At 46.8% G+C, this 22,544-nt stretch overlaps 1 protein-coding gene across 1 annotated transcript; it reads right to left on the bottom strand.

The window, feature by feature from the left end:
• Positions 1-9,026: 9,026 nt before the first annotated feature.
• Positions 9,027-12,590, bottom strand: dusp12 (dual specificity phosphatase 12). The gene is made up of 8 exons (XM_070919366.1): positions 12,471-12,590; positions 11,445-11,712; positions 11,195-11,308; positions 11,004-11,122; positions 10,721-10,808; positions 10,397-10,488; positions 10,177-10,256; positions 9,027-9,966 (listed from the first exon to the last, which is right to left on the bottom strand). The coding sequence occupies exons 2-8, from the start codon at positions 11,708-11,710 to the stop codon at positions 9,808-9,810; spliced, it is 918 nt and encodes a 305-aa protein (XP_070775467.1). The 5' UTR covers positions 11,711-11,712; positions 12,471-12,590; the 3' UTR covers positions 9,027-9,807.
• Between the last annotated feature and the right edge of the window lie 9,954 nt (positions 12,591-22,544).

The following is a 22,544-nucleotide window of genomic DNA, read 5'->3' on the forward strand; positions in this document are numbered from 1 at the left end:
TGTGTTAATTTATATTAAAATATTTCAAAAAGGCGAAGGTGAGACTCGCTGGTTCGCCCTCTTCTCACAGTTCTTTCCCCTCAGTCTTTTCCCTGTGCTTGTCCAGCCCGCTGGACTGATTTGGTTTTCCTGGAAGCTGCCGGAGCCACTGGAAGGTATCCCAGGGTGGAAAATGAGCCCCCGGCCAGACGCTGGTGAACCTCCAAACTGGGAACGCTTCGGGACGCAGACCAGAAACCTCTACACGTGAGATCACGGACAAGACTCAAATCACTTACATTCCAGTCTGCTTCGGCTTCGGCGCGGTCCAGTCCTCCTCAGGCCAGATCACGTGGGCTTATCGCGGCAACACATCTTCAAAGCAGGCGGGCACATGGGGAGTCAATAGCTTCTGCTTCATGCACTAGTTTATGGGCCCTTTGCTCCAGCCCTGCATCTTCTGGCACGCGGTTTCTAATGGACTCTCCAGAGAACTCAACCTGACACACACACACACACACACAAACTTTCAGGGGAAAATATTCACTGCAAAAATAACTGCTGGCTCCTCATCTCAACGGCGCAATCTTGCCTGCGCGGTGTTTTAATAATGCGATGCAGTTCACGTGCAAGCGGGGCAAACGTTAGACCGCAGCCGACGGAAGGTTTGGAACGAAACGGTTCCAAAACGTATGAACGACGCGTTGACTACAAATGCATTTACACGGCACTGAAGCTGATTGGATCCTCTGGAGATGACATCTGAAGTTATATAACGTGTCATGTTTATGTGGTGGTGGTGTGTGTGTGTGTGTGTGTGTGTGTGTGTGTGTGTGTGTGTGTGTGTGGTAAGTGACCACCTAGCAGGATGTAGAAGAAAGGCGCCCATTCACATCAACTGGATACTCACCAAGCTGTATGAATGTACGTGTGTGTGTGTGTGTGTGTGTGTTCTGTACAACTGTCTTTACACCACTTGGTCTAAATGTCTGAAAGCATGGGGACCACACACACACACACACACACACACAGTCCAGAAAACACATGCTAAGGTTGCTATCTGTCCAAGTTCACGAAGCAGAATGTGTAGTTTACAACACACACACACACACACACACACTGGCTAACGCCTTGTTTAAAGATAGCGGCGGTATCTGCAGACGCATACCTGACTGCCACTGAACTAAAAATCTGTACAAAGACAGAAAAAGAAGGGGGGGGGTTGGTGGTAGCAGAGACTGAGACCATTTGATTCACTCAGGGGTCATTTGTGTTTAACTACATAATAGGAGCCGTGGGCGGAATGAGAGGAGGTGACCGAAAATTTCCCGAAAGGAGTTTGCAGGGAGGGAAGAAAGAAAAGAAAATAAGCCTTGTTGAGAGAGAGAGAGAGAGAGAGAGAGAGAACGAAGAAGTACAAAATTGGAAAAGGTAAGAGACGTCGAGGGATGCATGTCAGAGGAAAAGGTGGAGGAACGAAGGACAAACAAAGAGCGTGACGACTCATTTTATTTGGCCAATCCGACTCTTAGGCGCGACGCTTCACCGCGAGCTGCCACATCACTGTGAGGTTCAGGGGCATCGAAGTTAAAGAAAAGCAACAAAAAATAAAAAAATGATGGCATGAGTGATTTCCTGCGACACGACGTGGATTGCTGGTTTATGGTTGACACTGCAGCATTAAAGGGGACCTATCATGATTCATTTCCAGCTCTATATTTTCATTGTGTGACTCCACCAGAGCAGCTTTGCATGACTCACAGTTCCAAAAAGTCCTGATTTCTCTTCTCCTGGCCCCTTCATGCAGCCCCCTCAGTTCACCCTCTGTCTGAAACAAGCCGTTGGAGCCACCCCCCCCCACCCCCAGATGCTTGGAGTAGTGCAGCTGTTTGGCGGTGGCCCGAGGCAGATGATGGTGACATAATAGTCGAGGCACGATGGAATTAAAAAGCACGGATGAGTTTCCGCAAGAGGTTTTGTGCGCCGGTTTGAACGTGACGCCAAAGGTTTTTTTCATTGCGGATTTCACGTTTTGGAACCGTCAAATCCAACCCAATCCTTCATCGTCTCATCATTTAGATAACTCGTCACTCTATTACACCTACTTAGTTAGCCAAGCGCTAACAACAAGGCTGTAACATGCTCTGACATAACCATGTGCCAAATTCACATTCAGCTCGATAGCTTGATGCTAACATGTCACGTAAACCCTCTGTGGACTGGCTAGCTGAAATTAGCGCGTCGCTGCGGCAAACTTATTTGCATTGTTTAAACAATGAAAAGCATCCTACAAAACAAAATGTCCTCACAGCCATATATTTCCCAAAGCTCTGCAGTGGTAGCTGCTGGCTTACACCGAGGAGACTCGGTGGCCACATTCCACTAAACGGTGGCCACTCATTATTCTTCCTTGTCAAAACCTGGTGCCTTTATTATATATTATCCCGCAGGTTCAGTCAGAGACTGGGGTGCTAGTAGCGGCTGACGTAGCCTTGAGCTTCTAGCCTCGAGCAGAGACGAGGAGCGGGCTGCAGAGGTCTGGTGAAGACGAGGACCCCAAACCCACATTTACTGACTGTTGAGGCAACGATGATTTGGGTGTGTCGACTGGTGGGACCAGGTTGGACCGGGTCTGTCCCAGTGTGGGTCACGGTTAGGGTTAGGTTAGGTTAAGATGGGCGACATGACAGCTCCCAAGAAGTGAAGCTCTCGATCGCCCCCCCGGGGGCTGGCTGCGGTATAGGCCATAAGCTCCTCCCCCTCCATGTTAGTGGATGGGACATGGGCCGAACTGAAGGTAGTTCTCATCACACTGAAGTGTTTGTTTTTCTGATAAGTTTTAGTGGGACCTTGATGCCGTGGCTCCACCCCCATATGCGCAGCAGTACTCCCCAAGACCTGGAAACAGATTTTGAAGTGTAAAATTGGTTCCTATTTAAAACAACACTCAGGTAGCCACATGGAAACAGGGGTTTTGCTTGCTGTAATCATTCCCCCCCCCGGCCTTCCTGGTGCACTTCCAGCGTAAGGGGGCCAAAAATCCTCCTTCTGTGAAAAGAATACATTAACACGAGGCTTTAGCGGTCTGAGTCAGACAAAGTAAAGTTGGTATCTTATCTCCGGTATCCAAAGTTTCCACCTCACTTCTGTCTGGTGAAAGACTTATGAACATCTATATGCGTTTGGACATTTCACTCCGCGTTAGCATCACAGTAGCACTGAAAGAATCCCGGTGAGACATTCGGAGGGCAAACGAAGAGGTCAAGAGGTTTGCGGGGGATTCAACATTACGCTTGCGCGTTGATGTGAAACACAGAGGCGCTGCTTTGGCGTCCGGCCAGAGCTTCGGCGCCGGTGGAGGGGAAATACTAGAAAGCGGAGGAAAATAACGGAGGGGAGGGGAGGGGAAGCGGAGACAGGAGAGAGAGCTAATGTGTCCCCCAGACATTAGATTCCAACATCTGGTTAGTTGCTCCGAGCGTCTCAGACAGACAGAGCAAAAAAAACAACAAAAAACTGAACCACTGACAGAAGATGATGACGACGACGGCGATGGAGGCGACGCAAAATGATTAGCAGCTCAGGGGGGCTCGCGGAGAAGAGCTGGACGAAAAGCAGTTTGAGAACGTCGTGAGAAATAGAAAGACAGAAATAGCTCATTCCGGGGAGGAAAAAAAAAAAAAGAAGAGCTCTTGCATGAGTGTGCAAATATTGCGCTTTTGGCAGTTTTGCTGCCAGAAACCTTTTTTGCATTCTTTCACGTGATGACTGCAAATCACCTTTCCTGCAGGTCTAATCAGAGCGGCAGATCTCTCCGGAGTGCTTTTTAAAGTGCTGTCTAGTTCCCCCCCACGAGGCCCAGACTCAGAAACCGCAAGAGTCGTGGGTGGGGTTGGGGGGGGTTGGGGGAGGTGACTCACATCCTCATCGAGTCGCTCCTCCTTGCGCCTCTCCTGCCGTCGTTCCTGTAACTCTTCGCTGGGGTCGGGTCACATGAAGCAAGGTTAAACGAGAGTGCGGGGACATAAAGCCAAAGCCAGTGTGAGTGTCAGGCGTCTCATTTTGGATGCCGCCAACGAGTCCAGACCGCAGCCGGACACATCTGCTGCACTCATCTGATCTCGTCCAGGCCCGCTCCACCCACGGGTCCCCGTTGCAGGAAAAATGAGAAGAAAAACCTGCAGGAGTTGCCTGCGTTTCTCCTCGCTCGACCCAGTGACGCCGCCGATGTCGCCTCGGCGACCAAAGCGGACCGCGCTGCTTTTCCGACCCCCGTCCACATGTCCAAGTGTCCTCTGAGCAAGACGCCGAACCCTGAACCACCTTTGCCACGGCAGCTCGGCCTCCATGGGCGTGTGAATGAGACCCGCTCTGTAAAACGCTTTGGGAGCCATCACATGCAAAATGACACATGGTCATGACGCCACAAGGACTGACGAGGTGAGTCTTACGGGTTCAGCCAGTATGTCGGTGATCAGTCACTGGGCCTCATGCAGCAACATTCTCTTAAATTTCCCTTATATTTTCTCTTAGTCAACTCCGGACGCACCGAACGCTCTTAACCATCCGAATCTGCCGAATGCTGAATCCCACTTCATCATAAATTGGAGGCCGATTGTTTGTTGTTAGCATAGGTAACGCCCCCTAAACACTGTGCAAGGGGCAGGTGTGCAAATACTCAGGCCCGTGCCCGAGAACTGGAGAGATACCCCCCACCCCCCCCACACACACAAAAAAAAAGGCTGGAAGACCTTTCCAGAGTGTCAGCACTGGCGTTACAGGAACATCGACAACCCAGCGACAGCAAAACATTGGTGCTGTAAATGCCAAGTCAGCAGAAAAAAAGCAAGTCCAAGTGCTTTTTGGAACAAAAAGCTCTAAAACATATAATAATCTAAATTTGAATACATGATATTCATGGGTTTTTTGGTTTTTTTTTTATGTTGCTCAAATTTAAAATGTACGTTTCCTCGCGTTGGACAGTTTGTGGGCCGCGAAAACAAAACGAGATGTTTGAGAGCGCTCTCGACCGCTCGTGAACTTTCCTCTTACCTAAGAGAAGAGCGACGATGGGGAAACGCTTTGTTGTCTTAAGTTGTCTTAATTCAAAGATGGTGAGCAGACAGTGTTGTCGTAAATTTTTTTTAAAAAGAGTCTGCACGCTGGACAGAACAGGATGTGGAAGGAAGGACGGAAAAATAAAAGAGGAGAGAAGGATGTGATCACCGTTTCACCAACTTTTTTTTTTTTTTTGTTTCCAGCAACATCTGGCATCTGCACATCGCTGCACTTTACTTTTATCGCCGCCATCATTCAACGTCAGCTTTATTCGCAGACGCGCCGGTCGCAGACAGAGTTCAGGAGCATTAACAGCGAGAGCCCCCCCGGCTGTCCCGGGACGTCTCACGTCTCACCAGATCGGTAACTGCAAGCGGAACAGGCATTAAAAAGAAAAACTTGCCATATAAGGGTCTTATTTAAAAACCTGCACTTTGTGACGCCATAAAGTTAAACAAGACCATCTTAAGACAAAGGAGGATGATACTTTTATGGACAGTTGAACAGCACCCCCCCCCCCCCCCACAGTCAGAATATACTAGTGTTGGCCAGACAGACAGACGGAGAGGATCAACAATCCAGTTCCATTTCATCAGTGCAAAACCAACATGTCTCCTATTTATCAAAATGATATCCTCTGTTGTCCAAAAAACCCTGTGCAACCCTGCCACCAACTGTAGTTCATATACACACCGTCCAGTAGCCCCAAATACTCAATAGAGCAGCAAATGTGGATTCATCCGCCGCTGAAAATAGTCCCCGCGAAACGGCCCCCGTTTCCTCCCGTTCGAGTGAAACTGCAGTGCCCCAACACATCACTGTATGTCTTCAGTATGAACCGATGGGCTCGGGGCTGGAAGTCGGAAAGTCTTGACAGACCAGCAGAAACAAGACTGAACAAACTATTTGGAGCAATTCAGAGATGGTGGGCACCAACCATAAACCCCCCCCCACCCCCCCACCCCAAGTCTGGAACCAGGCCAACACAAAAGTGAGAGTGGGTTTGACCTTTTCACCTTTTGTATATGTTGTGAGTCTTGCCTCATGTCGTAATTAGCTTAGCATGTTGTATTTCAAAGTCTGTGATTGGCTTCATTGTTCATTGCTGATGTTAGCCGTCAGAAGGGGGACACTCAAACACCGAGACCCTGTCAACGGTCGCACCGTGCACCTGGACTTGCAGTTCAGGCTGACTGCAGGATCTCCACAGAGTAGTGTGGTCCCCCTTTGATTGATTCCTAATTCCAGCACTTATGAGAGCATGGAAAACCTGGACCACATACACCCCCCCCCCCCACACACACACACACACACACACACACACACACACACGCACACACCCTCTTTCCTTTCATTTTTTTTCACACATTTTCACTTCACCTCATTTAAACCCTTTTCCATCTCTTTTTACATAACCCTCCTCTTTTTCGTTGGCGGTCACAGCTTTCCCTCCCCCTCCTCCTCTTCCTCCTCCTCCTCCTCCTCCCTGCACCACATTTCCAGTGTGTGTGTGTGTGTGTGCCTCCAGTTTTCCAGGCGTCTGTCGGACAGTCCGGCCCGACTTAATACCAGTACCTCGCTGTAACAATCCACATACTGTACTTTGAGGCAGACCTGTTGGCACTGAGGTCTGGACTCGCGCTGACATAAGAGCGTGCACGCCTCACACAGCTGTGATCTGTGGCCTGAGGCGGTCCTACAGATCCGTGTAGTGGTCGGCTCAGGGCCGGATAAAGTTCATACCAATACATACTGTATTTGACGGTTTATCCAGAACAATGACTTCATGCTCGATTCATTCATCCAACAACGGTAACACCTACAGTTTCTGTAATCACCTTAACGCTCCACTGAAAGCAAATATGATGATAATAAACAAACCAAAGCCTCAGGAGAAGAGGAAGAGCTGCTCAAACCTCAACTGGTCTTAACCACCTCTCTGCTTGAAAGGCTTTCGGAAGGCGCAGATGTTCTCACCGGAGCCGACGTGCCATCTAGTGGCACCCATGCGTTACTACAAGTGAGGTTGGGCAGGGCTTCAAAAGCAGAGGAGACAGACTTCACTAGAAAACACCAGTTCATAGGCAGGGGTCTGGTCCACGCGTTGCCTTTTTCCTAAATGATACATGTGCTGTTTGAACAGCAACAACACAGCAGCAACATACTCGATGTGGAATGCTAAGATAGCAGCATTTGTCTCACGGCCCTCATCTGGTTTAGGACGATAATGTTGGCACTTGTTTGGCCCACATTTGGCAGCCAGGCTGGTGCCAAGTCAGCCAGCGGGGACTTGAGCCGACCCACTGATGGCCCACTGTACATTTGAACAAACCCACAAAAGGCTCGGCCGGTGGGCCAACCTTATTTCATCCAGTTAAGGATCACAGTTACAAACTGCCTCGTTTTGGGGGCCTGGGGGTCTGTGAATGATTGTTTTTAAAAGGCATGATAAAACTACATTTACATTTAAGCTACTGCCAACTTGTAACATTGTCTGCGAAAGGTCATTAACCAGTAGTGGAAGAAGTACTCAGATGCTTTACTTCAGTAAAAGTATGAATACAACAATGTCAAAAATACTCCATTAAAAGTAAAGGTCCCATTTTGAAAATCCTTCTTAAAGGGGACCTATTATGATTCGTTTCCAGCTCTATATTTTCATTGTGTGATTCCACTAGAGCAGCTTTGCATGATTCACAGTTCAAAAAAGTCCTGATTTATCTTCTCCTGGCCCTTCATGCAGCCCCTCAGTTCCCCCTCTGTCTGAAACAAGCTGTCTGAGCTCCTGTCTCTTTAAGGCCCCCCGCCAAAAGCCCACTTTCTTCTGATTCCAGAAGTCTTTGGAAGAATTTCCAAAGGCAAACTGTAAACCTAACATTACTAAGCAACGTTGACATAAACATAAACATCTGGTCTGAGCCTGGAGCAGAGATACCATATAAGGACATCCGTGCCTGTCTGACATCAGATAGACCCGGCGGTTGAAAAAACTGAAACGGAGCATTCAGAGCAGTCTGCAGCCTGAGCTTTTGGCTCTTTTACATACCTTTACCTCATTATTTGGCAACTTTGGCAGCGTTTAGTAGGAATATCCGACATTGTAACATTATATATATGACAGAAAAGAAGAAAAAGCATAACAGGTCCCCTTTAAGTAAAAGTATTAGCAGCAGGAGAAGTAGCACTTCTGTAACTCACAGCAAAAGACAGAACGTGGGTCCATGACAGTGTCCTCACTTTAGTGTCATATCCTCAGGCCAATAACAGCCAAAGCTGATTCACTGTGCAGAGCTTCAAGACAAAGCCATTGTTGCTACAGCGTCAGGCACTAACTGTGACCCCCCCCCCCCCCCCCCCCCCACCCCAGGTGGATCTGCGGCCAACCTACAGATGGTGGATGGCCTAAATAACCTCTGAAACAAAAGCAAAACAAACAAAAAAGCTCAATCGCATCCAGGTACAGGCCGGCTTTTCATCCCACTGGTGTATCCAAAACCAGCGATGATGACTCTCGCACGTCCGTTTCTTCTTGTAGGTTTTCTGGGAAATCTGCAACTTCAATTTGAACAGTTACCGTCCCAACTTGGCACTGACCCGCGAAGAGTTTTGTTGTATTCAGTGAGCTACTGGGTGAAGCCAGAAACAAAAGACTGCCGTTGATGGAGATCGCAAAAAGTGCACGCTACTCCGAGCTGCAGTATCACTTGTGCAATAATAAATAAGAGACATTTGTTTTCCACCTCTATATGCTGCCACAGGACTTATTGAAAAGTGTATGACATCGTACAGGAAACAAACAAAGATGCACAAAGCGCATGAGAAAGACTGACGGAGCATCTGTCATATCTGCAGTAAATAATCCGCTGTCACGTCACGTCATCCGTCTGCCCGGATCTGAGCCATACTACAGGAAAAGCCAGACATTATGTCACTCAATGATCACGTAAACACACGTAAAGACCTCAGATGAATTCACAGGATTTGCAGCAACAGATTGATATTTTTATTGTTCACTTATTTCCATGATTTGTGTGTATTACACGGCAGTCAGAAAGTGGTGTAACATTGGTATATCAACTTATGGTAGCAGTTTCACCATTACAGTTAGGGACTAACTGCAACTAATGTTTGTTTCCCCCCCCATTTATTTACCTATTGATGTTGGTTTATTATTATTATTATTCCTTTAAGTAATGACGAGACATCAGCAACCCGCCCAGAGATGACTGTCTGACCAACAGACCGAAACCCAAAGATACTTCATGTGCAGTGAGAGGAAACAGGCAAAGCTAAGCATTTCCTCATGTGAGAAGCCATGAAGAGAGGCTAGTACGTGTCTTACAGCGGCACTAATAAGTATTCATTTGTAATATTTATCTATAATAACAATCGTTCAAAAACCAAAACCAAAAAAACCCCTGCAATAACTGATTTTTTTGGCCACTTGGTGGAAACAGGTTGTGAACCAAAAAGTGAAGCAAAAACGTCTCTATTGCCGCCCCCTGGTGGCTGGCTGCGGTACAGGTCATAAGCCCCGCTTAGATGGCTTCTGTCATTTCAGGTGGTTCTTATCACGCTGACGTTTGTTCAAAGGTTTGTTTTTCTGATACGTCTGGTTTATTCTCTGTAGGTTTAATACGTCGCTATTATAAAAACAGCCTTTATAACTGCTTCCAGGAAGTCCACTATGAAAATATATGATTTATATGATGTGTGTTATCTCTTTTTCTGCCTGCAGAGAAGACATTCATTTGTGTGTGTGTGTGTGTGTTATTTCTGTACGCTCAGCTTCTGTACGTTCAGCTGTTGGATCTCGTCCACTCTGTTGCGGTGCAGCTGGAAGGCGGGGGTGACCCAGCGGCCGCACGAACACTGGTCGCCGCACCAGCTGAATGAGCCCAGCTTAGCGCTGCACTTGGGGCACAGCAGCTGCACGCAGCACGCACGCACACACACACACACACACACACACAGAGGAAATGAGAGGAGGGAAGTACCATCAGCACAAGGCAGTAACATCCATGGCAGTATTTTACACCAGTTAATAACACAGTATATCCTGACCTGTGTGTGTGTGTGTGTGTGTGTGTGTGTGTGTGTGTGTGTGTGCGTGTGTGTGTGTGTGTGTGCGTGCATTACCTGTCCATCCATCACTCCAAGTAAAGCTTGTTCCATCCACTGCACTGGTTCAATGAAGTAAGACGTGCACTGGATGTCTCCTAGGCAACAACAACAACATGTCTTGTCATTAGCTTAACATAAACTACATGTTCAGAATGTGCCATGACCCCCCCCCCACCTCCAAACTCCCCATTCAACCTACTCGCGCTAGATGGGCCAGATGAACTGTGTTTCTTACCAGTGAGGTTCGAGGACTTCTTGTGACCAAAGGCTGGCGCTCCTTCTCCTACTGGGTGGCTGAGAAGACTGGAGCCCCGGAACAGAGTTCGTCTGCGGAAGAAGGGGAGGGGGGGGGGGGGGGGGGGGATTATTCCTTGAACCGCAGAGATAACAAAAGGATTTATGAAATGGTTTATTTTGAAATAAACGCTCCATTGGTTTTTTTTTTTTTTGCACTCCTTGTTGTTGGCATCAACATTCAGTCTCTCGGTCTCTCAGGGTTCTCTGACTTTTCCCATTTCACATGAACGCACCATCACTGTCAACCCTCTCCACCTTTCACCTGCACTTCCTGCAGCGATAGGACACTTCTGAGGAGCTGGAGTGGGCGGGGTCAACGGCAAACAGCTCCCGGGGAACGTGCTGCAACTCTGCGCGCGCGCACACACACACACACACACACTATCAATTGATACACAAATAATGATCCATGTAGGAAAAGACTGCGTGTTGGCTACTGATCTGCACTCTTGGCCACGTTTTTAATCAAACACAATTACCTTTGTGTGTGTGTGTGTGTGTGTGTGTGCGTGTGTGTGTGTGTGCGTGCGTGTGCGTGTGGTTACCAGGGTACTTCTCAGTGATCTTGGTCAGTCTGTACTGTTTGTACAGAGGACTGGAGGGGTCCACTTCACACTGCATGGCCTCATAGAGGCACAGCTGCTCCTCGAAACCACTGTTGACCCTGAAACACCAAGCAATCAATCGTCTGTCCTGCGTCCATCACCCAATGACACACACACACACACACACTTACTGTACGTCCTGTTTGACACTCTTCAGCCTGTGGTAAGCCTCAGTGAAGCCCAGCTGGTATCTCTTCATTAGATAAGCAGTGATGATGGTGGCACTGCGACTCCGACCGGCCTGGCTGACACACACACACACACACACACACACACACACACACACACACACACACACAATGACTACAGGCATTTCAGTATCAAATTAACACACAGAAGATGAATCCGTACGATCCATGCCGATAAGACAGGCCCCCTTACCAGTGAACAAGCGCGGCCCCGCCCCCGCCCACGGCCTCCCGGATGAACAGACAGCAGTCGTCCATGTGGCTCAGGAGGTCGGAGGTGGCCTCATCCAGGACGTTGACCCACTTCGTCCCGCGGAGGCCCCCGCCCGCGTGGAGCAGAGGGGCGGGGTCCGCCGAGTCCACGGACAGGACGTGGGTGACGGCCGCGTCGGCCAGCGCCCGGCCATCGTTGAGGTCAGCCGCGGTGCCGATGTACAGCCCGGGGTCCACCAGGAGCATGGCTGCAGGGAGGGCAGAGTGAGGCTCAGGCTGCACTAGTATAATGTCCCCGAGGGGCAATTTGGAGACAGCAGGCCGATGATAGTACACATACACAAACACTGTACACATACATACAATACATAAAGTACACAGGCTGACGTCACTGTCCTCAGAGTCCCCAAAACCATCAGAGAAAACAGGACCACGTCACGTCACAGGCCAAGCTGGACCTCAAGTCCTCGTCCTTACACAACAGATCAACAGAGATCACGTCTGTCTGTCTGTCTGTCTGTCTGCCTGCCTGTCTTCTAAATGTTGGTTTTAACACGTGGAAGTAAAGGCTTGGCACAAAAAATACAAAAAAAAGTATCAATACATTTTAAGTGTTTGTAAGAATTCATTTATGAAAGAAAGTGTATCTTGTATTCCTTTATTTCCTGTGTTAATATATTCTAATGTTTCCGTCTAGTCTTTTTTTTAGTGGTAAAATGACTGTGTGAGTCTGTGGCTTCTGCATCACGCTGCTTCACTTCTGTGCTCGTTGAAAACGACATCTTACCGCCGTTTCAGAGTGTCGCAAACTGATCCTCTGTCAGCCGGTAGAGCTGACAAAAGCCAAGTCAATGATAACGTTACTGTTTGAAACGGGTCTGCCTTGACTTGCCGACTGAACTGGCGGGCGCACCGGCGTTACGCGCATACTGCCGTGACGTCTCCACGAGACAGACAGCCCGTGGACACGGTTACGTTGCCCGGTAACTAACGGCGGTTAACTGACCTCGTCGGCGGAGTTCAGCCTCTCCGTCGCCCGGTCAAACTCTGCCGGTTCGCCTTTAACATGTGATATATACACTGAGGGCAGAACAACCGGCTGCAGCCACACAGAGTACGGAGTTAAACAGGAAGACGCGCGGTTATTGACATGTTTGGTTCGTCTTTAACACCGTCCGGGCGGAAACACACAGGACGACTTTATAGTTCCGGAGTTACACCAACATTCTTTCTTTGATTTTACCGAACAATTGAGCCTAATAATGCTATATATATAAATATATATATATATATATATATTTATATATATGCACACTCATTGCTACGTTATTACATGAGTACTCAGTAGTCATTACTGCATTATTACATGAGTACTCAGTAGTAATTACTACATTATTAGATGAGTACTCAGTAGTCATCACTGCATTATTAGATGAGTACTCAGTAGTCACTACTACATTATTACATGAGTACTCAGTAGTAATTACTACATTATTACATGAGTACACAGTAGTTGTTACTGAATTATCACATGAGTACTCTGTTGTTATTACTACATTATTACATGAGTACTCAGTAGTCATCACTGCATTATTAGATGAGTACTCAGTAGTCACTACTACATTATTACATGAGTACTCAGTAGTAATTACTTTATTATTACATGAGTACACAGTAGTTGTTACTGAATTATCACATGAGTACTCAGTTGTTATTACTACATTATTACATGAGTACTCAGTTGTTATTACTGCATTATTACGTGAGTACTCAGTAGTCGTTACTGCACCCACCCATATATCACCCATTTAACTATTTTAATCTAATTTCTTGTCCATGTATTTTTGTTTTGGTGTCTATATTGTTTTGGAAAAACCCATTCTCTCTCTCTCTCTCTCTCTCTCTCTCTCTCTCTCTCAACCCAACCGGTCAAAGCAGATGACGGCCCACCTGGAGTCTGGTTTTGCCTCTTAAAAGGACATTTTTTTCCCTCGCCGCTGTTGCCAAAGTGCTTGCTCATGGTGGGGAACTGTTGGGTCTTTGTAGATGCTTCTCAAGCCAAAGAATTCAGGAAAAATAGACTTTCGATTCACTCTCTCACAAAGCATACAGAGCTTTATTACTGGCCAGGGTAGCACTGTTGATAAACCTGCTGCTGCCATTACAGAAATATTTCAATTTAAAAAAATCAAACGTGTTTGAGGAAAAACACATCAAAACATTGATCTCACTACATTTCCGAATCTGAATAAGGTCCTGAAAACAAACAAAAAGGGAACATTCCACAAACGTTACCCTGAAGTTGGCTTCAGCTGTGAAGCTGAATTAATGAGTAGGAACAAGTGAGGGGAAGATACCAGGCGGATGAGGTAATGCACGTAGACACGAGTCAGCAACCCACAGTCTCATCAGAGTCAGAAGAACTGACGAAAGAAGGAGCAGTAAAACTGCATGAAGGTCATGTGGATCTACTAACATCCTGTCAGCTCGCAGGGCAGCAGAGACACACACACACACACACACACACACACACACACACACACACACACACACACACACACACGTAACTAGAGCCCATCTTGTGATGGGATCACAGCAGCCACGACAACATGTTGATGTTCCGACCCATGAGGACTCAGTTCTCATACATTACATACATATGCTACATTATTACACGAGTACTCAGTAGTCATTACTGCACTATTACATGAGTATTCAGTAGTCATTACTGCATTATTACATGAGTACTCAGTAATCATTACTACATTGTTACATGAGTACACAGTAGTCGTTACTACATTACACGAGTACTCAGTAGTCATTACTGCATTATTATAAGTGTACTCAGTAGTTATTATTACATGAATACTTAGTCATTACTGCATTATTACATGAGTACTCAGTAGTCATTATCACATGAATACTCAGTAGTCATTATTACATGAGTATTCAGTAGTCATTATCACATGAATACTCAGTAGTCATTATCACATGAATACTCAGCAGTCATTATCACATGAGTATTCAGTAGTCATTATCACATGAGTATTCAGTAGACATTACTACATTATTTTATGAGTGTTCAGAAGTCATAACTGCATTATTATATTACTACTCAGTCATCATTACAGCATTATTATAATTGAGGACTAGTTGTTTATATCTGCGACTTAAAATGAATAAGGACCAGGGGTGTAAAGTGGGGGGGCCAATGGCCCCTTCCCTACTTCCTACCCCTCCACTTCCGGCGCCCTTGCTCAGACTGCACCCATCTCTGAACTCTGCCTTCATTTTGATCTCAGCTACACACCTGTAAAGGTTCATGACTGCATCTTGCACGGTTGCGACATCATGTTGACAAAATCGGTCCACAGACAGAGAGACAGATAAATAAACACCTGGCAAAGTACTCAAAACCTAGTTTAGCCACAGTAGGTGTCTCCTGGACCACATCTTGCCATGATGACACACACATGCAGAGACTCACAAGGTGAAAACAATAGTAGCCACACACTGTCGCGGCTGGTAATGAGCTCTCTGACTTCCTGTATTAAAAAGGACCAAACCTACAATCACACGGTCGGGTCAAATGAATCTCCATTCTTCTTTCACTTGTGTTTCTTTTGCCAGACACTCTTTAAATACATGCTACATAATGTCTGTCTGGCCTTATGTTTCTCAACACCTACTAAGTGTGTGTGTGTGAATGCGTGTGCGTGGTGCTCGGAACTGCCCGCCACAGTCTGTACATGGTCACAATGTGGGGTGCTAATAAAAGTTTTATGAGCCGCTTTAATCTGACCGGTCTGACCAATCACCACAGCTCACTGTGACCACGCCCCTCCCTGAGGGCTCATTAGAGGGCTGCCCATCACACACACACACACACACACACACACACACACACACACACACACACACACACAACTGCACACACACGCATGCAGTCACTCAGAGCGGCAGGTGAATGGGAACAGAGTGGGTGTGTTGATGTGCTCGTGTCTGCCGCAGTGAGTCATTCACGGTGGGTCATCTCTCCAGCAGATGGCCTGGAAGAAGCAACAAGATTTTTCCTACTTTTAAAATATTTGACATCAAACTTCTGTTTTTACCACTATGTGTTGAATTGTATGTGAATATGACATTAGAATATATACATTAGTATGGGAGCATCTTGCAGCTTATGATTGAACTGCTGGGGTTTAGCAAAGTCGCACATTTTCAAATCCTACGCACACAGTAGGGGCTTTAAAAAGAGTTCGATCTCTAGACCCGATGTTGGTCTCTCATTCGAATACAACGTCATCTAGTGAGTGTCATCCAGCTCTAATGCGACGGCTAGAATGAAGCTTACAAATTGGATTGCACAGCTGAGATGATACAGCCATTATAAATAGGAAAAAACCTTCACTAGCTTGGTCCCACACGTCTGTATCAACAGTTTTTTTGTTTTTTTTCAGTGATGAAAAATCACCTGAATTGACTCTAATGAGATGTTTTGGATTAGGTCTCCCATCTTCAGCTAGGAAACGGAAAAAGACATCAGTCTCCCTCCAGCCGAGAAACACCAGCATCAAGAAAACGTGCGAGAAGACGTTGATATTGAACTTGTGCTTTGAAATCGTGCAAGTTAACAAACAATTGCTGTCAAAGTTGAGCGCAACGGCTCATCCTCGACCTTGGAAATCATAGTTGGGTTTTTTTCTGGAGCTTTCGACCGCAGAGCATCTTCATCAGTGGACGGAGTGGATTCCCTCTCATCCTGACAACGGAGTCACCTCCACGCCACCTTCTGATGAAGACTGTGCGATGTGGTCGAAAGCCCCAACTCCAACAACGCTCTGATATCACTGAAGAGATTAGAAGCCATTCATTATGCGTTGTTCGAGCTTATTTCACGTAAGAGGGATTCTGGCTCTTTATGGGTCACTTTGACCTTACCTTTTCCCGGTCTTAATGTTCGGAAGAGACGAAGCCACGTCTCCCCCACGTCAAATTAAAATGAAATGCCTCTCAGTCATTTCCTCTCTTTGGCTTCTCCTTGTGAAAGTCACCCACGTGCAGACACTTTGTTTTTGTTTTTTAACGACCCGCGGACTGAACAGAGCTGAACAATTGCACCTCCGCCGCGAAAACTGTCAAAACCACATGACGTCAGCTTTGGCCCGGCCCGAGCACCTCATTCAACAGTCGGCTGGCAGTGGGGGGGGGGTTGCCAAAAGGCAACAGGTAGGAGGACCAAGACCACAGACCTCCCAAGTGGAAAACACTTTGAAATACTCGAGTATTATAGCGCTTTAGGTCAGTTTGCCTGTAACTTTAAAGTAGTACTTCATAATTCTCTGTTGCTTTTGAGGTTGCGACATGACACCAATTTGTTCCCGGGGGTACAACATGTGAGGAGACTTTTCTTTAATTAAAGTAGTTAACGACAGTGAAGTGTCAACACTGAACAAGTAAAATGTTACAAACGTCTCTTAAAAAGAAGGTGGACGCCGGGCTCTGTTACACCAGTAAATAAATAAATAAATGCTATTAAAGTAACTGGAGTCACTTGTAATCAGTTACTTTCCATCCCTGGCCCTGAAAAGTGATTTCTGTGTGTAGGAGTTCCATTTACTGGCAGTGTAGGACGTTTAAATGCCTCTCTTGGCAGTTTTTAATGAGCCTGTGGGTGTAAGTGTGAGTGTGCGATGGTAATTAAAAGTGTCCTTTTTGCATATATAAGACCCAACAGACCCGACAGACCGACAGAAGACTGAGAAGAGGTGAGAAGGTAGCTGCTGATTGTCTCTCTCTCTCTCTCTCTCTCTCTCTGTCGCAAATTGCTTTTCGACTCCCGATTCCTCTCGGACTCAAGAGTCTTGGATGAAGAAGATGATGATGGTGATGGTGGTGAAAATGACACTGTGCCTCCAGTTGCTTGGCCTTGCCGTGACCTACGCTGCTGCTGCTGGACCAGGTACTGCACGCACTGACACATGTATCTAACTCTGTAAATCTACAACAACAACAACAAAAAAAACACTGAATGCCTGTTCTGATGCCTCATAGCGTACCTCCACCTTAGAAGGTCTAATCATGCATCTCCTGATGCATCATTACAGCTATTTTCCTTATAATGTACGCCTTATCTGATCTGGTAACGCACCCCCGCTATGGTTCAAAATGTCTACTGATTATGCAGCTGTTATGTCATCTAATGTCGAATAATGTACCTTGCCATGTGTCACGCTTATAACACCTTGCAATCAAATTCCGGTTCCTCGTGATGCAGATGTAATACTTTATAATGGTAACACATCTGCTACGCCTTAAAAACAATGGAGCTATAAGATTTCTAATAACATGTACTCTTGCAGTTCTCTTGACGTTACCGATGCAATATAACACACTTTCAGTGAGTGTGTTACTGAACTTCCACACACACACACACACACACACACACACATGCCTGTCTGTCTGTCTGTCCTCAGGCAGCTGCGTGGCTCGCTGTGGCGAGAGGTTCATCAGAGGTCAGCAGTGTACCTGCGACCTCGGCTGCCTGCAACACAACGAGTGCTGCGAAGACTTTCAGGCTATTTGCACCACCGGTAAGACATTCATAAGACACATACAATGATAACAGTATGTTTTTCACAGCAGACATTTTGACTGGTAGGAGAGACACAAGTGTTACATAACATTAAAGGGGACCTGTTATGCTTTTTCCTTATTTTCTGTCATATATTTATAATGTTACAATGTCGGATATTCATATTAAACGTTGCCAAAGTTGCCAAATAATGAGGTAAAGGTATGTAAAAGCAATCCCTGCGAGCCAAAAGCTCAGGCTGCAGACTGCTCTGAACGCTCCGTTTCAGTTTTTTCAACCGCCGGGTCTATCTGATGTCAGACAGGCACGGATGTCCTTATATGGTATCTCTCTAAATCAGGACTTTTCTGAACTGTGAATCATGCAAAGCTGCTGTAGTGGAGTCACAAAATTAAAATATAGAGCTGTAAATGACAATAATAGGTCCCCTTTAACAATGGCTGTGTTCCATTCAAGTGCCACAGCCAGCCATGACAGCAATGTCAATGGCAATGTTTTTGTTTAGCATGTGGTTTTGGTGTCTATAGACCTTGTAGCCTGTTTCTAGCTCGTTGTTTTAGTTTTTTTTTAATGGAACTTATGAGCTTCTCTTAGCTCTGCTGCTAGAAGATGAACATGGCGGAACATTTAGCGAATGAATGCCAGCGTCGATCCACGTCTGTTGGATGTGTAAAAGGCCGTTATTTGGCTTCGCTTTTGGGGGAGCTGTCATGTCGTCCATCTCTATACAAAGTCTACTTGCTTCGGAGTTTATTCCGCCTCCTAGTGGCCAAAATGGACCGATGCGGCTTTAAATGTCAGACAGGTTCTGAGCAGGTAAAAGCGAGACGTGCTCCGCTGTGTCCACGATGTTGTGCTTGTCTGGCTGTCCTCAGCTCAGTCCTGTCAGGGCCGCTGCGGCGAGACATTCAGGCGCGGCCAGCTGTGTGACTGTGATCCCCAGTGCATCCAGTACAGCACCTGCTGCCACGACTACCAGCTACACTGCGGTAAGGGCCGACAACCACGACCACCAGCTACATCACACACACGGTGCCCCACTGTAACTTAACACACACACAACTGTAGAGGAGTTTAAAGACGGAGCTTGGGTATCAAACAGGTGTCTCCGTGTCCCTCTGTCCTCAGGTGCCAGCGTGTCGGTGTCACGCCCCAGGATGCCCCAGTCTCTGAGGGCTGCAGCTTCAGGTTAGCAGCCATCAATAACAACTAACTAACTAACTAACCAGCAGCAGGGCTTCCCTTCCGCAGAAGCTCCCACAGGGACATTTGCTATTAGTGTTAATTTGTTATTAACCAAACCAACATGTAGCTCCTGGTGGGTACTCGAACCTGTCGATCCAGACCAGTTTTTGCTCACGTAAATTGCCAATAAGCTGTGAGAGGAAGACTGACAGTGAATAAGTCTGTCTGATGACAAGTCATCATCATCATTTTCCTCCTCTTCCTCAGGAAACCGGAGGTCAGAGAAGAACAGGAAGAAGTCCAACAGTGACAGCGAGGAATGGTACACAGGTAGAGATGTTGATGCTAAGTCTTTTGGGAAAAGCGCCTGTTCGCTTTCTTGCCGCGAGTCAGGCGAGAAGATTGATTGATTGATTGATTGATTGATTGATTGATTGATGCCACCCTCGTGTCCGTATGGCAAATGTGAGGCTAGCTCAGTAGCCTAGCCTAGCTTAGCATAATCAGCAAGAAAGCGAAGAAACGGATTTCCCAAAAATGCCTAACTCCTCAAAGTGTCCAGGTGCATTAGACCTCCTCAACCCACTCGCTGGCAGGTCCTCTGGCCCCGCCCCTCCAGCTGTACTGACCAATCCACTACAACAAGGTTTGGAATTTCGTTTTCAAAAGATAATATTTTGTCTAATTACATAAAAAAACATACAAAGCTTCTTCCTACCTTTTTCCCCCCTGTAGGTGTGGGCAACATCCCTGTCGGTCTACTGCCAATATCCGGCACTTCCTCTCATGCTGGAGCTCCAGACTCCCCAGTACCTGGCTCCTCTCTGCCCAGCCACGGTGTGCCGTCTCTGGGCAGCAGCGGCAGTGCTCTCGTCAGTCCCTCTGGAGGTCCTGGAGCTGATGGTGGCAAAGTGAACGTCCACCTGGTGCTGTCGCCTGGGGGAGCGGCTCCGTCTGGGCTGAGCCAAGGTTCATTATTTCACTCTCATTTTGAATATAGCATTTGTGTCATTCAACTGGGGCAGGATTTTGAATAATTGATACACTCGCCGTATCCTGGATGAGTAAAAAAACAAAACACTGTTTCCAGTTCTCAGTGGCCCAGCAGGCTCCAGGCCCAGACCCAGCACCCTGCAGGACGTAGCCCAGGCCTTGGGTATGTCTTTGGCGGAGGGAGGTTCTGAGGGACCAGGGACAGGTAAGACAAGTGGTCCTGTGGATGTGTGTGTGTGCCATTTTGACCAATTTCTCTTACTCTTGTGTCTTTACATATAGAAATATTACAAATGCAACATTACATATTTCAGTTCGTAGTAATGCTCTTCTCTTGGCACATTCGATGTCTCTGTATCAAAATGACTCGGGTGGTTTTATTAAAAAGAACACACTGGATCAGTTTTGAAGACAATGTGTGTGTGTGTGTGTGTGTGTGTAGGACCCTTTGCTGATATGGACCTGTGCAGTGATTCTCCCATCAATGGACTGACAGCTCTCAGCAATGGGACCATGCTGATATTTAAAGGTCAGTGTGTGTGTGTTGTTGCTTGTTACCCTCATGTGACATAAATGTTGTGCTGTTTCTACGTATGTTCAAGTGTGTGTGCCGACGAAGAAGAAGTGTATTATATATTTAAGTGTATAATGTACTGATTTGAATGTGTGCGTGAGATCTTTGGGCGTTGCTGTCGGACGAGTCTCTGAGGTCTCGTGTGCGCTTCAGGTGAGCTGTTCTGGTCAGTGGACCCCACCAGTCGCTCGGCTGGTCGCCCGCAGAGCATCACAGACGCCCTGGGCGTCGCCTCTCCCATCGACACCGTCTTCACGCGCTGCAACTGCCTCGGAAACACCTACATCATCAAGGTACAAATATTCCTCTAACCCGTCGTCACTGCATGTAAACTCCCATTATTACGTCATCATGGCACCACTATCTGTGAAATGTATCGGGCATCATTCTGGGAGGATAATGTTTTTGGGGTAAAGACTGGGCTACTATGTCTGTCTATCAAACTCTCACATAACTTCTCAAACACCTGGTAAAGATATCTGGTCAGATAATGAGGAAACGTTCGCAGTTGCATCAATGGCCAAGCATTTTTTTGGATTTAAATTCTAACGTATTTCCAAAACAATGGAGAATACTTACTTCCAGTTTTGAAGAGGAGGTGCAGCTAATAGCCACTATGCAGTTGATGAAAATTCTGCTCGACTGTGACGCATGCACAGATGATTTTTAAAGTTTTAAATTCCAGATATTCGCTTTAGAGCTATCTATATTATGAGTATACTGAATTCTGTATGTTTAAGCCAAGGTGTGCTACAGCAATGCCAGCATGAACACGACAGAGGGAAATCACCATTTTCACAAGAAAGCTCCCTCTGTGGTGATTAGAGATTAGATTATCCTCTTCGTCACCGTCTCTCCACCTCCTCCTCCTCCGCTCCAGGGCGACCAGTACTGGCGTCTAGATGGGAACATGGTGATGGAGCCGGGCTACCCCAAACCTCTGGCCTCCGAGTTCCCAGGTCTGACAGAAGGCGTCACTGCCGCACTGGCGGTTCCGGCCACCAGGGGCAGACCGGAGACCATATACTTCTTTAAGAACGGTGAGGAACACACAAATAAACAGAGAGACGGGCGCAACAGTGAACACACACATTAACAGCCACCAGCACTCAAAAAGAACAGCATGGCTGTAGATAGCATGGGCAGAAGCTGTCGTCAGTTACATTCAATGATCAAGACCATGAGATGCAGCTGAAATGTCTGAAAAAGCTGGCAGAGCTCAAAACCACGTCCTCTCTGTCCTCCAGGAGACGTCATGCAGAGGTTCACCTACCCGCCCGGCAGCACTCCCTCCTGCACCGAGAAACCAAGGAGCTCCTTGGAGAGACGCTTCGCTCGCCAGGCTGGTTAGTAACACCTCCCCCCCCCCAATTTTTTTTTCCAGATTCATCAGCGACGCCACCAAGGCAGCTTGGTCCTCACCACTAACCAGTCGCTCATGAGTATTATCATAATCAACTCAATTTCATTTGTCTTGACTGAGCGTGTTTGCAATAACTATTAAAAGGTCCCATATCGGTGCTCATTCCTGGCTGAGGGCGGCGGCTGTATAGTTGTGACATCACAACCTTACGGAAGCCCCGACGGCTCCTTTAAAAAGGCACAGTTTACAACAATATGGGACCTTTAATGTGTCATTACGTGAAACCTCAGGTTTATTGGGTGGGCTCCTTCTTCTCACTTCTTAAATGCACTTTAAATGCTGTTGTTTTGTATTTGCCACTGCCCAGAAG

The sequence above is a fragment of the Enoplosus armatus genome, chromosome 14 (assembly GCF_043641665.1).
Source record: "Enoplosus armatus isolate fEnoArm2 chromosome 14, fEnoArm2.hap1, whole genome shotgun sequence".
NCBI lineage: Eukaryota > Metazoa > Chordata > Actinopteri > Centrarchiformes > Enoplosidae > Enoplosus > Enoplosus armatus.

Coding starts and splice junctions, on each gene's coding strand:
- dusp12 (XM_070919366.1), bottom strand. CDS start 11,710: ATGCTCCTGGTGGACCCCGGGCTGTACATCGGCACCGCGGCTGACCTC. Junction 11,123..11,194: donor AGTGTCAAACAGGACGTACA/GTAAGTGTGTGT, acceptor TTGGTGTTTCAG/GGTCAACAGTGGTTTCGAGG. Junction 10,489..10,720: donor TATCGCTGCAGGAAGTGCAG/GTGAAAGGTGGA, acceptor CTTCTTCCGCAG/ACGAACTCTGTTCCGGGGCT.